Source organism: Alternaria incomplexa (genome assembly GCF_024043165.1).
Source record: "Alternaria incomplexa strain BMP 0042 chromosome Unknown scaffold_1, whole genome shotgun sequence".
Taxonomy (NCBI): Eukaryota; Fungi; Ascomycota; class Dothideomycetes; order Pleosporales; family Pleosporaceae; genus Alternaria; species Alternaria incomplexa.
This window is the reverse complement of record NW_026249850.1, coordinates 2167163-2181907: the sequence shown is the minus strand read 5'-3', so window position 1 is coordinate 2181907 and position 14745 is coordinate 2167163. Positions and strand designations below refer to the sequence as shown.

General features: G+C 52.4%; 8 protein-coding genes across 8 annotated transcripts; 3 read left to right on the top strand and 5 right to left on the bottom strand.

Moving 5' to 3' along the window:
• Window positions 1–1488: 1488 nt before the first annotated feature.
• J4E90_000781 (uncharacterized protein) lies at window positions 1489–2099 on the bottom strand (the record flags this gene model as incomplete). The annotated part of the gene is made up of 4 exons (XM_051430376.1): window positions 1489–1592; window positions 1660–1782; window positions 1844–1974; window positions 2029–2099. The coding sequence occupies 4 exons, from the start codon at window positions 2097–2099 to the stop codon at window positions 1489–1491; spliced, it is 429 nt and encodes a 142-aa protein (XP_051295863.1).
• Window positions 2100–2968: 869 nt separating this feature from the next.
• Window positions 2969–3601, top strand: J4E90_000780 (uncharacterized protein; the record flags this gene model as incomplete). The annotated part of the gene is made up of 2 exons (XM_051430375.1): window positions 2969–3247; window positions 3305–3601. 2 exons carry the CDS (start codon window positions 2969–2971, stop codon window positions 3599–3601), a joined length of 576 nt encoding a protein of 191 aa, XP_051295862.1.
• Window positions 3602–4363: 762 nt separating this feature from the next.
• Window positions 4364–5391, top strand: J4E90_000779 (uncharacterized protein; the record flags this gene model as incomplete). Its single annotated transcript, XM_051430374.1, has 2 exons — window positions 4364–5099; window positions 5153–5391. The coding sequence occupies 2 exons, from the start codon at window positions 4364–4366 to the stop codon at window positions 5389–5391; spliced, it is 975 nt and encodes a 324-aa protein (XP_051295861.1).
• A 92-nt stretch (window positions 5392–5483) lies between these two features.
• J4E90_000778 (uncharacterized protein) lies at window positions 5484–6266 on the bottom strand (the record flags this gene model as incomplete). The annotated part of the gene is made up of 1 exon (XM_051430373.1): window positions 5484–6266. The coding sequence occupies one exon, from the start codon at window positions 6264–6266 to the stop codon at window positions 5484–5486; it is 783 nt and encodes a 260-aa protein (XP_051295860.1).
• A 313-nt stretch (window positions 6267–6579) lies between these two features.
• Window positions 6580–7323, top strand: J4E90_000777 (uncharacterized protein; the record flags this gene model as incomplete). The annotated part of the gene is made up of 1 exon (XM_051430372.1): window positions 6580–7323. The coding sequence occupies one exon, from the start codon at window positions 6580–6582 to the stop codon at window positions 7321–7323; it is 744 nt and encodes a 247-aa protein (XP_051295859.1).
• Window positions 7324–7373: 50 nt separating this feature from the next.
• Window positions 7374–8242, bottom strand: J4E90_000776 (uncharacterized protein; the record flags this gene model as incomplete). The annotated part of the gene is made up of 4 exons (XM_051430371.1): window positions 7374–7427; window positions 7477–7682; window positions 7731–8116; window positions 8169–8242. The coding sequence occupies 4 exons, from the start codon at window positions 8240–8242 to the stop codon at window positions 7374–7376; spliced, it is 720 nt and encodes a 239-aa protein (XP_051295858.1).
• A 1982-nt stretch (window positions 8243–10224) lies between these two features.
• On the bottom strand, window positions 10225–10518 carry J4E90_000775 (uncharacterized protein; the record flags this gene model as incomplete). The annotated part of the gene is made up of 1 exon (XM_051430370.1): window positions 10225–10518. One exon carries the CDS (start codon window positions 10516–10518, stop codon window positions 10225–10227), a length of 294 nt encoding a protein of 97 aa, XP_051295857.1.
• A 2074-nt stretch (window positions 10519–12592) lies between these two features.
• On the bottom strand, window positions 12593–14164 carry J4E90_000774 (uncharacterized protein; the record flags this gene model as incomplete). Its single annotated transcript, XM_051430369.1, has 5 exons — window positions 12593–13045; window positions 13090–13503; window positions 13563–13823; window positions 13882–13962; window positions 14045–14164. The coding sequence occupies 5 exons, from the start codon at window positions 14162–14164 to the stop codon at window positions 12593–12595; spliced, it is 1329 nt and encodes a 442-aa protein (XP_051295856.1).
• Between the last annotated feature and the right edge of the window lie 581 nt (window positions 14165–14745).

Here is a 14745-nt window from a genome sequence, read left to right as displayed (position 1 = left end):
TGTTATAGTAACATCTTCGCAGTCGTCTGGGTCCTCTCTTCGATCAAGGTATCCACCTTGTTCTAGGTCCAGAAGCGAATCGTAGCGGAGAGAACCATCAGCACGTTGGTCTAGATAGCCGCTCCTCCCAACAAGATTTTCGAGTACAGCTGTGCTTTGCATGAAGTTAGAAGATTGGGAGGACGGACTGCTGAGGGAACTTGATGATTGTACCGAGCTGGACTCGAGGGTGGACGTAGGCGTAGGCGTAGGCGTAGGCGTAGGCGTAGGCGTAGGCGTTGAAGACGGGGTCTCGCTCGTTTCGATGAAAGACGTAACAACCACGACGCTCGTTGGAACATTTTTTGACGGTATGTTTTCTGACGGTATGGCGGCATTCGTGACCCTCTCAGGGGTTGATGACTCCGTCAGAAGCGGCGTTGACGAAGCACTGAAGGTCTCGCTTTCCATCGTCGCTTTGTCTTGATTATCCCCGCTACCATGCTTTACGTAAATGACCAATCCTATTATTACACCGATAAGTACGATGACAGCTGGTAGAATAAATCTTGCCCAGTACCACTTGCGTTTTCGCTTTGGACCATCTTGATTTGGGGACTTCCTAAGCTTTTCGCTTTGTGGTGCAGCTTGCTCAAGAGCTGGACGAGTGAAGGGAACGTCGTACCATTTTTCCTCGGTATGGTATGGACCATCTTGATTGGGGGGCTTCCTAAGCTTTTCACTTTGTGGTGCAGCTTTCTCAAAAGATGGAGGAGGGAAGGGAACTTCGTCAAGTTCCTCCTGGCTATGGTATGGACCAGCAATGACTTCTTTCAACATGGCGCGGCCCACGTCAGGATATCCTCTCCCTGCTTTACGATCTTTGTCATCGAAGTCCTGGGTCGTATCTCCCGGATATACGGAGCTGGCACGTTTGTATTGGCCTTCGTATGCTGTGTATCTGAGTTCTGTTAGGTGGTGGTCGTCCATATCTCGGCTTGGGTCGATTCCCGAATCTTCCGACTGAGTGAAAGATGTGAAAACTGGGGAGATATCGGGAAGATCCGGTAGAGGTCTCTGCGATATGATTTCTTTAGTCGGGGGCTCAAAAGCCCGAGTTTTGGTCTCGGAATACTGAGTCTCGTGTTCAGGTCCCAAACCTGCGGTGACAAGCTGGGGTCTACCTATCTTCAGGGGTGGTACGCTTGTCGTAGATTTAGAGGAACTCCTTCTGCTTAGTCTTCTGTTGAGAAATATGGCCATCTACGCACAGTGTGGCATATGCCAGTGCGCTGTCAAGGAAGATGTAGATTGTCGAAAGGTAGAAAGTTACTGTCAATGTAAACAGGTTCACGTATCAAGCAAAAGGTAGAAGAAGAGTATATCATCAGTAGAATTGGAAAGCATATATATGCCACACCAGTGTGTGAGTAATAGAAGATGCCGTAATGTGTCACAGTCGACTCAACCCTGAGTCATGACTGTGTGACGCGAACCAAGTGACAATGCTCAGGCCCAGGACCACTCTACGTTGACCCTGCCCTTGGCTTTGTCAGCCAACTTGTCGAACGCGGAAGGGCTGACATCGATGTCGTCGTAAGCACATGCCATGCCTGGCAAAACATTAGCAACAGCAATATGAAGTGGCGTGAGACGGGATGTGCCATCCGGAGTACTTACACTTGTCGACAATGGTGACAAGGACGCTGGCGTCCTTGCCAGTGCGCTCGTCCACGCGGTGAGCTCGAATCTTCCTACCACAGAGCGGGTTGTTGTTAGGGTTGGAAGGATTAACCTCGTCAACTGATTAAAACACGGTGTTAGTGTATATCTCGCAGATGATTTGGCGGCGATCAACACTTACAGCGTCCGTGAGAAATAGCCATGACAAGGTCGTTGTCACCGTGAACATGACCGCAAGCGCCCATCGCAGGGTTGTAGAACGTCAGTTGGCCTTGAAAGTCGGATACGTCGGCTGAAGACACGGCACTATTGCTGTAGGTGGTGTTAACAGAGGCTCTAGAAAGAAGGCAAATCACGAAGACTCACTCGGAGGGGATAGTCAAGCCTGCTGCGAGACCGATGATGAGAGCCAGAAGGGTAAAGGTGATGCCGATCATGATGAGTAGTGTACGGCGGTTGATGTGATTGTTGAAGTATCTTTTGTGTGCTGGCAGGAAGTTGTTAAAGTGACGAGAGAGTGTCGAAGCAAAAGTGCTTGTCTTTATACCAGTAATGATACCACAAGTGAGTCCATACCGCCTTCCATGATGAGGTGACTTATCGTCAGGTGCGGGCACTTCACGTGGAGCGGTGACTCTAATGGCATCTTTCGTTTGTTGACCTGAAGGTAAAGGTGTTTCCCATTTCGACCCGATTGTAGTAGTAGGAATGAACGAGTCCTTCAAGTGCGCCTGGGCGGCTTCTGGAAGCGGCTTCCGTGATATTACTGGAGCATTCATAACTAATTATCAAAAGCGCGTAGCGTGTGTGTAACGTGAATAGACTATGGGGGGTATCTCAAAGCATGTAAACGTCATAACATATTGAAGCGATTGTCGTTGGAAATGAGTGTATGCCTAGATGGCTAGGACCGACGTGGGTGAAAACGAAGGATTAGGGTGGAGTGTGGAGAAGGCGCGAACTTGTGGGTCGCGAGAGTGAAAGACATCAAGGGGTCAGCGGGGGTCCTTGGCCTTTCGGTGATTCGCTATTCGCCGAGGCTCGTCCGAAACATGGCGACCTCACTTGAACTTGATAGAACACTGTTCAATACACTGTCCGTAAACTCGCTCATACCGCTATCGCGCTCTCGTTTGAAATCTTAAAGCAATCGGTGATCTGAAATTACGGTTGCTCAGATAACTACAACTTTGGTACCCATTTGCGAGTCTCGGCTGCTACCAACGCACTTTACGCCGCACCTCGGTACATACACAATCACAGCGCATCGACTCACGAGCCTCCGACTCATACCGCAGACAGAGTCATGGCGGAACAGAGCATCAACATTCCCCAGGTCATCGTTTTCATCGTCGTCACGTTCCTTGCTGTACGATGGTACTTGAGAAAGCCGACGGCGGCGGCCCCAGGCACGCGAGCTGCGGCGAACCGCGCTGCACTCCGCGTGAGCCCTGCGCAGATAGACCAAGTCGCTGAGATGCTGCCGCAGTTGAGCAGACGCGACATCGCATGGGATCTGCAGAGGAATGGCGGAAACGTTGCGGCGACAACGGAGCGGGCCCTGAGCGGGCGAGGGTTAGACACGGTAAGCCTCTCGATTTGAAACCTGTCATGCCGTCGACATATGCTAACACATGCACAGGCACCAGCGTCTTTCCAAATACCAACACCAGCACCGCGAGTCGCAGCTACACCGGCGCGACCATCCCCAGCCCCAGCGAGACCCGCACATCCCGATCTGATAACACGATACAATCTGTCCTCGAAGCTTAGCCAAGTCTCGCAGCCGGCACAGGAGGAGCAGCCGAAGGCGAAATCATGGAGTGCAGACAAGAGTGAGAGGCAAGCAAACTTGCAAAGACGGCGAGAGGAGATGATTCTGGCAGCACGGAGAAAGCTCGAAGCCCAGGAAAAGGCAAAAGCGCCAGGCGCTGCATAGTCACGGCTACACCATGCCGGGAAAAGGAAGAGGAGGAGACAGGAAAATGGAGCATGGACGCATGCGCTGGTTGTTATACCCTAGATCGCTTCTACAATATACATTACCGTGTACACCACCAGATTATGGCAAGCGCTCTATACTTCCCACGGTTTCTTTCTGTGAGACCTTCTTCGTATAAAACGTATGCAAGACCGCCGACTAGTGACATGATGTGTAGTCTCAGTGGCTTCATGCTACCCAGATTCTAATCTTCTTGTTGTAGTAGACACACTTGACGACCAACACTTCGTCAGTTTCTCAGTTTCAACAACACAACAAACAACACTATCCTAGACCATCACATTAAATGTATTGCTCTCGATATCAAAACTCGCATAGCAGAGCATGCAGCATGTATTCTCGGTGTCTACAATCTGTGACGTCACATTGTACTGTGCCAATTATTCCGCTGAAGCTACATATCTATATACCGATTTGCAACTAGTAAATGAAAAAAGTCTTTCTATTATTCATCTCTGAATTGTCTCAAAGTAATGTAAGCGTACATCGGTGAACAGTTCTCAATGGAGACGCGGACTTACAGCGGACGGAGTTAAGCCTAAGTCAACCGGCATGACATTATCTAGGCGGCTTCCTGATCAACAACGCATATAGAGGGGGTTGTTTCCGTGGTTCATCAAAATCTGATTAATTCTAAAAGTCCCGCTTGCCTACAGTTACAAGGTGCCTCTCTAGCTTTCGTCCAGACTGCGTACTGTCATGTCTTCACCACTACCCTATAATCGCCAGAACGCGCTTGCCTCAACCATCGCAGCAGACAACGCATCCAACATAGCTGGCAAGATCGTCTTGACGACTGGCGTAACGCAAGGCGGTCTGGGAGCAACGTTTGTCGAGGAGATCGCAAAGCACAAACCCGCTCTTCTGATCCTCGCTGGCCGCTCGCCATCAAAGGTTCAAGCCACAGTCGACAAGATCAAATCCAACCCAGCGAGCGCCAACGTCGAAGTGCGTATCTTAACCCTCGATCTGGCATCGCAAAAGCAGATCCGAGAAGCCGCGAACGAAGTTCTCGCATATCCGGAATCCCACATCGATGTGCTCGTAAACTCAGCAGGCATAATGAAGGGCCCCTACCGTACTACAGCGGACGGTATCGAGAACCAATTCGGATGCAACCACATCGGTCATTTCCTCTTCACCAATCTCATCATGCCCAAGATTCTTGCTGCCAAGGCACCCCGAATCGTCAACATATCCAGTGATGGTCATCGCTTCAGTGGTGTGCGATTCGACGATCCGAATTTCCAAGATGGCAAAGTGTATGATCAGTGGGAAGCATATGGCCAGAGTAAGACGGCAAACATCTTATTCTCCTATGCGTTGGCAAAGAAGCTGGGTTCGATGGGGTTGAAAGCGTATAGTCTGCATCCAGGAGTGACGATTGGGACTTCTCTTGCTGAAAAGTTCGACGATGAAGACATGAAGAGTGTCGGTAAGTTGTCGTTGTTGAGAGTTGACACGATAGCCGTTCTGACAAGCATACAGTGGCCAAGGACAAAGAGATCGGCTGGGCTCGTGAGTTTGACCTGAAGTCGCTGGATGAGTGTGCGGCTACCCATGTTGTTGCCGCCTTCGATACAAGATTGGACAACTGCAACGGCGCGCATCTCGACAACGCCAACGTGGCGCCGCAAGAAGTGCAGCCAACTGCGACGAACCCGGAAGACCCAGAGAGGCTGTGGAAACTGAGCGAGAGGCTCGTAGGAGAGGAATTCGTGTATTGAGCAAGATGTTGCTCTATAGATAGATGACACTATCTGGGTATCGTAAAGCATACCAACGCCATTGCAATGCTATATTCAGTCGTTCTCTGTCCTTATGCCCACTTCAAGCACCTGGTTGCTTCGTGCGCGTCTTTGCACTCTAACCCACATACTCGCGCTCCACACTTGCGACACTTGATTTGTCCCCAGTATCCGCAATTGTCGCAAAACTGTCTCTGTGGTGGACCGCCAGCGGGAGGAGGTGCGGCGTGGCTTGCAGCGTAGGAAAGCGGTGGAGCGGCAAGTAGAGCCTCGAGCTCGGTAGGGTTCAACGGCGCGGGTATGGAATCGTCGATCGAGAGCAGCGCGTCGTCTGCATTTGCGTCCTCGAGACGCGATGGAGTTTGCGATACTGGAAGAGGCCCTGGTGTTGCTTCTACTGGCGTCGCAGGCACAGAAGCGAACGTGCTTTGCCTTCGCAGGGCTTGTGCTGCTCCCCTTCCCCCTGTGGGTTGAGACACGCTTCCCCTTGACGTAGTTGTCGTCTGTCCTAGTTGCGCTTCTTCATCATCGAGCCAATGCTTGATCTGCCGCTGGTATTGTATAATCCTCCTTGCGTTTTGCGTCTTTGGCACGCTCGGCTTCCCGGGTATCGTGATAAGCTGCTTGGGGTCGTTGTCGCGTTCTAGTTCTGCTATCCGTCGAGCTATGGCTGTCTGTTGTCGTGCAGAGAGCTCATTTTCCGCCCGTTGACCGCCGGGTGTTGCTGCGGCGGCGCGCTTCTTGTTCTTGGGGTTGATGGCGACTTTTGAGGGGTCGTAGCCTGTGTCGACGACATACGTCCATCCAGGCGCGACGGTCGCCGTGGAGTTCGGAAGTACTTCGACGTGTGGCATGGTTAAGTGTGGAGTGTAGGAGGTGATGATGCGGAGAGTCCGGAGGTGTAGAAATTATGGATCACATGCCGACGCGTCGCAAAGTCCAGATGCCGCGTACCTGCATGATCGATGTGGGGTACGTACACTATCTGGATTACTTCCGATCTTGTCATCATCTTGTCGGATGTTAGCCGTGATCATCAAAAGGCTATTGCATCCTCGGCAGATCTTTAATATGTATAGTCCCGGAAAGCCGTAGATCGAACTTGTGACCACTTGCCCGAACAACCCCAGCTACCTAGGTCACTGCACATCGCCCATACAACCAAGCATGGCGCCCGAAAGGAAACCGCCAATTGTACTCCCACCCACAACCCCACCTAGCGATGCTTCTAAGTCTGCGGCCTTCATCTTCATCCACGGTCTTGGTGACGAAGCAGAAGGACTGGAAAGCGTCGCTCGCCAGTTTCAGTCCGCGAATAAACTGCCACACATGTCTTGGATCATACCCAACGCTCTAGAGAACCATGACCTAGCTACTACAGCCTGGTATCTGCCCACCCGCCTCTCTCCTTATCCACCATCGCGACCTGAGCTCGAAGATGACGAAGATGAAGAGGGAATGATGACTACCGTGTCCTACATCACAACACTGATTGATGATTTGGTCGATCAGGGCATTCCAACAGAGAGGATCGTCTTGGGAGGGTTCTCACAGGGCCATGCTATGGCACTTTTGACTGGTTTGGTGTCGAAGTATGCCGGGAAGTTGGGTGGGCTGGTCGGACTGTCTGGATACCTTCCTCTGGCAGATCAAATACCGAAGCTGAGAGAACAAGCTGGGTTACCAGAAGAGGTGGGTAGCAACGGTGAGGTATTTCTGGCAAGAGGAACAGGGGATAGATTGGTACCGAAGCGTTTACATCGTATGTGTTATGAGGCATTATTTGGATTTGGTATCGATAAGGACAGGGTGACAATTAAAGAATATGAGGGCATGGGGCATGTCATGGCCGGAGCTGAGCTGCGGGACTTGTGTGCTTTCTTGGAGAAGGTAGTACCGGAGACGGACTAAGATGGAACACGCGTGAAGTTTGATGACCGCGTTCCGTTTCCGCTACTTCATTATGAGTCCTGCTCCATATCGAAATTGAAGTTACCAAAATACACGCAGAGTGCCTGCGCAAAGTCAGTTTAGAGGTTAGCATCGAGATTTTCTGTGTCTTACCTTGCTAGCACCCATCATAGTATAGTGCGCAACTTCCAGCTTTTTCCCATCTTGCCCGTACCTCGCAATCTGATTAAGATCCGACGTTCTCGGCAGATACAGAACAACCTCTTTGCTGATACTCGTAAAGCTCTTGTAAAGCTTTTCGAGATTATACGGCTCCATCTTACTGAGGTCGAAGACGTCTTCCGCCCCATACTCAGTTCCTATACACATCAGCTTGTTTCGAATGAAGGTGTGGAAAAGAGACAAACCTCCCCATGGCGGACTAGCGAACACAACGACATTGCTTTGACCCGAGAACCTGCTCATGGCATCAAAGCAATCTGCGTTGAGCCAAAAGATCTTATTGCTCACACCATATATTTCGGCATTGTGCTTTGCGCACTTCAACGTTTTGGAATCTTTCTCAATAGCGAACACGCGTTCCCAGCGTCCCGAGCGCGCTAGTGCTATGGCATTACCACCAACACCAGCAAATGCGTCGACGATGACGGTTTTGTCTTTGGGCGCTGACTCAGATATGTGAGCTGCGATCTTGTTCGCGATGGGTTCTGGTGTCACGCCGAACCAGGCGTCTTCTGTCATCCATATGCCTTGGTCATACTTTTCCCATATCTTGAACCGCTGGTGCCAATATCTGATATTGTTAGAATTCAAGAATCTCTGAGAGTGGTAGAAATGGGCTGTACTTCTTCAAATGTTCGGGGAACTGTTCGACACGCGACCATTGGTCTACGCCTTTCTCACCCGCCGTCTCACTCATATCCCCAGCAAGCGTGATGCACTAAGTTGTGAGAATAGCCTGATTTGAGAAGCCACAGGTAATGGGTTTTGACTTCAGAAGATGTGTGGATGATGAAGTAACCGAGCAGATACTGTGGAAGAGTGAGAGCAATCCTGATACGCCTTACCTTATTAGGAATAGTTCCGACCGACGCGACTGCCTACTCAGACAGTGAGTGCTATACGTGGCGGTACATGTAATTTGGTCACTGCAGGTGATAATGTTCCGAACTTTGCATCCTGAACTACAACTACCTCCGATTCAACTTTAACCACACATTGCCATCCTCACTGCACCTGCCCCAGCTAGCGCGCCGCAGATCCCGAGCTATGGCCACCTTCCAAAACCTCCAAGTCACCAACAACGACACCTCGACCAACACAACTTCTCTGTCGTCATCACCATACGACAAATTTTTGAAGGAGCCATCAGAATCACCGCCTCTCATCATGTCCATGTTCGGAGCGTTGAACCGCTTCATATCGCGACTAGACGCCGCGCCCCTCAACGAAGAGCAGCAGTCCGCTACGAATGGCGCATACGGCTTCCAGGTGCTGAGGAACGCTAACCTAGATGTCCCTCTGGAGCCGTGGTTCGATTTCATCATTGGAATCAATGGAAGAACTATTGTACGTATTTTCCATTCGGTTAAAAGACATCAAACGGGATGCAAGAGCGGGAGAAGGTAGACGATGGCGAAGTGGGGGTCAACTCCCAGACAAGATGAAAGGATTGGAAACAGGAACATCGTATTGATTTTATACTAACTCTGAGAACAGGATAATCCAGATCCAAGTCTCTTTGCGACAGAGGTACGGAACAGTGCTGGTGCGACTATCAGCCTAGGTGTATTCAGCGCAAAAGTAGGTTCCCACTACTCATTCTCATACCACAATACATTCGAGACGTGATGAGTCATTGTTCCATTTCATGGTATACGTTTGCAAGGAAGCACAACCACAGAAGTCCGGGAGAACAAACGTCACAATTAACTTCACTCAATTGAGCTATCTATACACGTCTGACACCCTGTAGGGCCAGAAGATCCGAGAAGTTTATCTGCAAATCCCAGCCGATCAGCCGACTCTTGGGATCTCCTTGCAGTGGTCTCCACTGGCCATCGCGGAGGATGTCTGGCATATCCTAGACGTGGCTCCCAATTCCCCCGCTGATGCCGCAGGGTTGCTACCCTATGGTGACTACGTCATCGGCAGCCCCGAAGGGCTTGTGCGCGGCGAGTCTGGCTTGGGTGAACTTGTGGAAGACTTTCTAAACAGGCCATTGAGGCTGTACGTGTATAACCACGAATACAACGTGACTCGTCCCGTTACCATCACGCCGACGCGCAATTGGGGTGGTGAGGGAGCCTTAGGGTGTGTGTTGGGTTTCGGGGCTTTGCATCGAATTCCAGCAGGTTTGGACGAGCCGCCGCCAGCGCCTGGCGAGACCTTCTTCTCCACAGGCGATGCTAGCGGGGCCACGTCGTTTGATGAGAAACGCCCTTTGACTGGTTCTGTTGATTTCCCCGCTGCGCCAACGCAGGGTGCACCGACAGAGTTGTTCGTGCCAGCCAACATGGCGCTAGCGGCAAAGTCACCACCACCTCAGGGCACGGCGCCGCCGCCAAAGAGGAAGGGCAGGGCACATCATGTCGCTAGCCCTGCGGGTGGTGGTGGCAGTGGCTTGGACGACTATTTCAAGGAGGGAGAGCAGAAGAGTCTGGAGCAAGACTATGCGCCCAAGAAAGGCTCTGGTGTACCACCACCTCCCAAGGCTGGGGGTCCGCCTAGAGGCCCGCCAAAGAGTGGAAGTGCAAGCAGGACAGGCACTCCAGTACAAGGCGATGACAATGCAGATGGTACAGCAGACTCAGAAGCAGCGTAAACTTGACTTGGGGTTAGCAACCGTCATCCTAGAAACGATAAATGACAACATACCTTTGAGAATACACGTCTCTTTGCTCAATCCTCAGCCTCGAAGTCTAGTTCTTCCCTGAACCGACTCAGCCTGCGCTGCTTCTTCTCCTCTACACTCTCGTTGCTGGCATTGCTTCCTTGAGTCATATAGGAGTCGACTCTGGTCTGTACTTCGGGTCGCTTGACCGCTCCACTCACACCGCCTTCTTTGCGCCCGCTGATCCTCTCGAAGGAAGACACTTGCGGTGAGGTGGGCGATCCATCTGGTGATGTTTCCGGAGAAGAAGATGGAGAGAGCGAGGTTTTGATTTTGGTCGTCAATGTACGGAAGATGGGCATGTTGGGCGGTTGCTGTAAGTATCGGCTGTAGTGTTTCGGTTGCGGTTGTCGTTGATTGGGAGTTGGTGTCAGGTGGTTGGTAGATGGTAGTAGTATGCGGACCCGAGTATTTGCATGTATCGAATTGAACAAGTAACTGGTGTTATTTGCAATGCGATAGGCAAAAAGGAAGCAAAAGGTATGTATCGACAAACGGTAATATCCTAACGAGAGGAGCACCAACAACGCGAGGCACGCGACCACTAAATACCCTTTCCCCCACCACACACACACCTCTACCCGACGCATAACAGTCATCCCAAAGCAGCCTACAGCACCCCAGCATACCACGTCAGGGGCCGGGCGCCACGCAGGGCTATGCCCAATCCGCGCCGCTCCCACAGCCGCAGCAACCCAACTGTCAATAAACAGGCGCAGTAGTTTCAAACCGCGGGTTCCATGCAAACCACAAAACGAGTGTGCGTCTAGACCGGCATGCTATGGACTTTGTCGATTAATGTGGGTACTCGGGTTGACGATGCAAGGCCAGACCCTGCGCTAGCCATCGCCGATCCCACATTAACCTCGTTCCTGAGCTTGCAAGGAGATCACATGGCTGCAAGGTCATACCCGCAGCGCAGGGCGATCGCATTTGTTCTGCGCGATCATGGCAAAGAGGCATGGACTACTTTTCTTCCATAATTTCCTTGATTGTTGAGACCAAGCTTTTCCCTTTCAACGCTGATCGCACACGTTGCCTAGGTGTATGCCCAGCGCCGATGCGTCGCCGGAAGCAGTTGGCGTTTTAGACTCACCGTTGCAGGATACGCTGTGTCGATGCGGTCAAGTAGAGCGATTGGCTGCACGGCGGGGTAAAAGGAGAAGGGCTTGGCCTTTTTTCCGCTGGCGAAGACGCACTACACCGCCATATGTGCTTTGCCGGCTTTAAGCTTTGGGGTTGCTGTGATTGGAGCATGTTGGCAGTAAAGGCGTTGAGTTGACAGCAGGAAACATTGTCGAGGCAGTCGTCCGCATGACTGCACACACTCAATCTCCCAAAAGAGCGTCACGAGTCCAGCACCCGGCCAACCTTCTGCCCTCCTTGCAACAACCCTTTAGATCCCCGCACATCGGGTCTAACGAGAGAATCGATGATGGGGGATATCGAAGGCGCTCAGCGCAGGAATACAGAACAAAACATTCCCGGCCGTCAAGTCGGCCATTGCTCCGCTCCGCGGCACCCCTTTGCATCGCGACGACGGCGCCACGTCCGTTGCTTCCCGAGGCCGACGCTTTCATTCACACACAGTTATCCACATCGCTCTTGTCCCTGCAGCGACGATGGCTAAAATAGACATATACCGTTCTGCACCAGATGGAACACCTCCCGCTTTCAAACGTTGAGGTGGCTCGTAATCTCCACCCTCGTGTTCTTCGTAATCCAGGATTCTGGACTTCTAGACCGCTCAGAGCTTGAATCATGTGGGAAGCAGTCGTTCCGAGTAGTGTTGCGTCCGGCAATGACGGGAGTCTCCACCCTTTCGAGCGGCTGACACCTGACGTGCGACATCCACCCGGGCGAACATGAACCATGGTTCCTTCACCGCATTATTACACTGCCGAAGTGGTCCCAAATCGGGCCCACGTATGTAAATCCCTGAGCAAGCCCTGTTGATGCTGACTGAGCACTACGTCAACATGGACGTGGAAACGATTGCGCAATAGGCTCTGCGCAAGTCTGCTGGTGCAACAGCGGACTATGGTCGTGGAAACATAGAGTAGTCAAACGATAGGGGTGTAAGTACACCCAAGCATTGTATTCGCAGGCGAGTCTATCTCTGCGATCTCTTTGAGAGGGAAGGAGGCCCGGTCGAGTCCCTCGTAACATCCAAATCAAAACTCCGACTTGCTTTTCGAGCAGTCTTTTCCGAACAAGCCACCCAAAACAGACCATGTGAACGCCCATGTGGCTCGTGGAGCTAGCAATGATTGGCAGCAAGCGGAACCAGGCACGAGGCCAAGGGAAAGTATGGGGTACGCAAAAACAAACGCCAGATTATGATGCAATACCCAAAACGCCATAGTGAACCTTGCTTCATCTTATATCCAGCTGGAAGGGTTTGAACTTGGCTCCAATAGTGCTGCACCGCGGACACGTCGGCGCACGACCGCGGTTGTGCTCACTGACAAGTACATCTACGCACTCTTGACACAGACCGCAAATGCATTCTGAGCATGCATAGCTGTCGCGCAATATCGACAGTTTCCGGCATGCAGCGCAGTAGATCTGGACAGGGAAAAGAGAGCTAGGAGATGAATCGGAGAGACCTTGGGAATGCATGTGGAAGTTTTGGCCGGACATGGCTGATTCAATGGAAGACTCGACGGAAGGGAAAGGCTGAAGGTCCGACATATCCGGAGGTGGAGGCGTCAGAGCGTTATTCAAAGGTGATGCCGTGTATGACTGAAGTTGTGAAGCAAAGTTGAAGGGAGGTAGAGAGGTTCTGTTGTTCATCATGTGAGGGGATTGGTTTGGCGACTGTGGCACCTGTTCATGTTAGATAGAATAGCATAGCAGAGTGTGACACCAACCGGCGTGAGATCTCGGCTATCCTCTTCTGTGGCTGAAGCAGCAGCATCGATCAAGTCTTCCCACCGTTTACCCATAATGGCCGCAGCGGTTGCCGGCTCAGCCGAGTATGCTTTCCTGTCGTAGCTCAGCCTGCGCGAATAGTCCTTGGACTTCTGCCGCTCGTGTTTGCCCTTACGAGCATTCTGTCCTACAGAAGACTTGCGGGGTCTGTTCGGTTTGAGAGAGTGGGCGCCAGGAGGGAGAGTGGAGGAGCGCCCGGGAGGCGATCGTGCGAGGGAGGAGGGGAGCAGCTCTTGCTGTATGGAAGTAGAAGTGTAGTAAGGTTCTTCGGCATTGATGTGTTGTTCTATGGTGGTCGGAGCGAATCGTGCGCGAGGCCTGTAATTCTTCGAATCGGGATCGGATGCTGCGTCCTGTTCACAGCAGTTGTTAGCCTGGTCTTGTGTGGGGAAGGTGCAACGCGGGTCCATACCGGGTCTGAGTCCCAGTCGTACTCGGCACGATGGTTGTGTAACGAGGCCAGGGCAGCCGCAGCAGTCGCGGCGGGTAAGAGTGACGGCCGGCGCATTTCGTCCGATGTGCGAAGATGATTCGTCCCGAAGTCAGTCTCGAAGAAGGAGTTATGTTCGCTTCCGCCATAGTCGTACGTCTGCTGGGGCGGTGCTGAGGTCGTCGCGGGTGGAGGTGGGGGTCTTTCTTGCGGTGGTGTGTTGACCATAAGCATGAAGCTCTCCTGCAAGCGGAAACAGTCAGCAGCGTATTCGGCCAGCGCTGGCCGTGGACAAGCCTACCTCAGTCGCCGGCAACTTGGAGATGTAATGCTCAGGATGGGCGCGGCGGATGTGCTCCTGCATGGACCGGAAACGCTTCTCCTACGCATGTGTTAGTCTGCACCCCGGAGCTCTGGAGCTTTGGAGCTTGCTGTAACGTGTAGCAGCAGCGGGAGAGACTTACCCCGGTGCAGCGCTTGCGACAGGCCGAGCTGTCGTGGTTTCGCAGCGGGCATACTACGACATTGTTCTCGTCGCTGACGGAGAAGGAGCTCGTCAGCGGTGCTGCGCGCGACGGAGGCATGGCTGCGAGCATCAATGGCAGGAGCTTCGCGACGAAGCAATGGCACGTGGAAAGCGAGGCGCTGGGACGGGGAAGCTCAGTCCGAGCTTGCGCAGCTGAGGGGGGGGAGGCTACAGTGACGGCAGGAGCGGGTGTGGTGACTACGGCGGGTGGAAGAAGCTCTGAGCTGAAGTTGCTGCTACTGCGGATAGACGTAACTGGATGCGGGGCAGCTGCGAACGGCGGCGGGGCTTCGAGAGAAAGTGATCAAGTAGAGGCTGTGTTCAGGAATCACGATTGACCATGTAGAAGAAGAAGCAATGGTACTGCACCGCTGCCGTGAGGGTAGAGCTGTATCGCCACGACAAGCTCGAGCGGAGGAGCAATCAGACGGCTGCCCTGGAGCTGAGGCGAAGAAGCTGATAGCTTGGAGAGCTTCGTGCTGCCCAATGACCTACCGCTTGAATGGGGATTTGCGCGCTCCAATCAGAGATGGCTGGGAGCAAGACGACTCATAATCAGCTAGACGGCGCAGAAGCCTCCTCCCAGCTCAAGTCCCGTGCATGCAAAGAATTTTGACCAATGCGATCTACTGCTCGGAC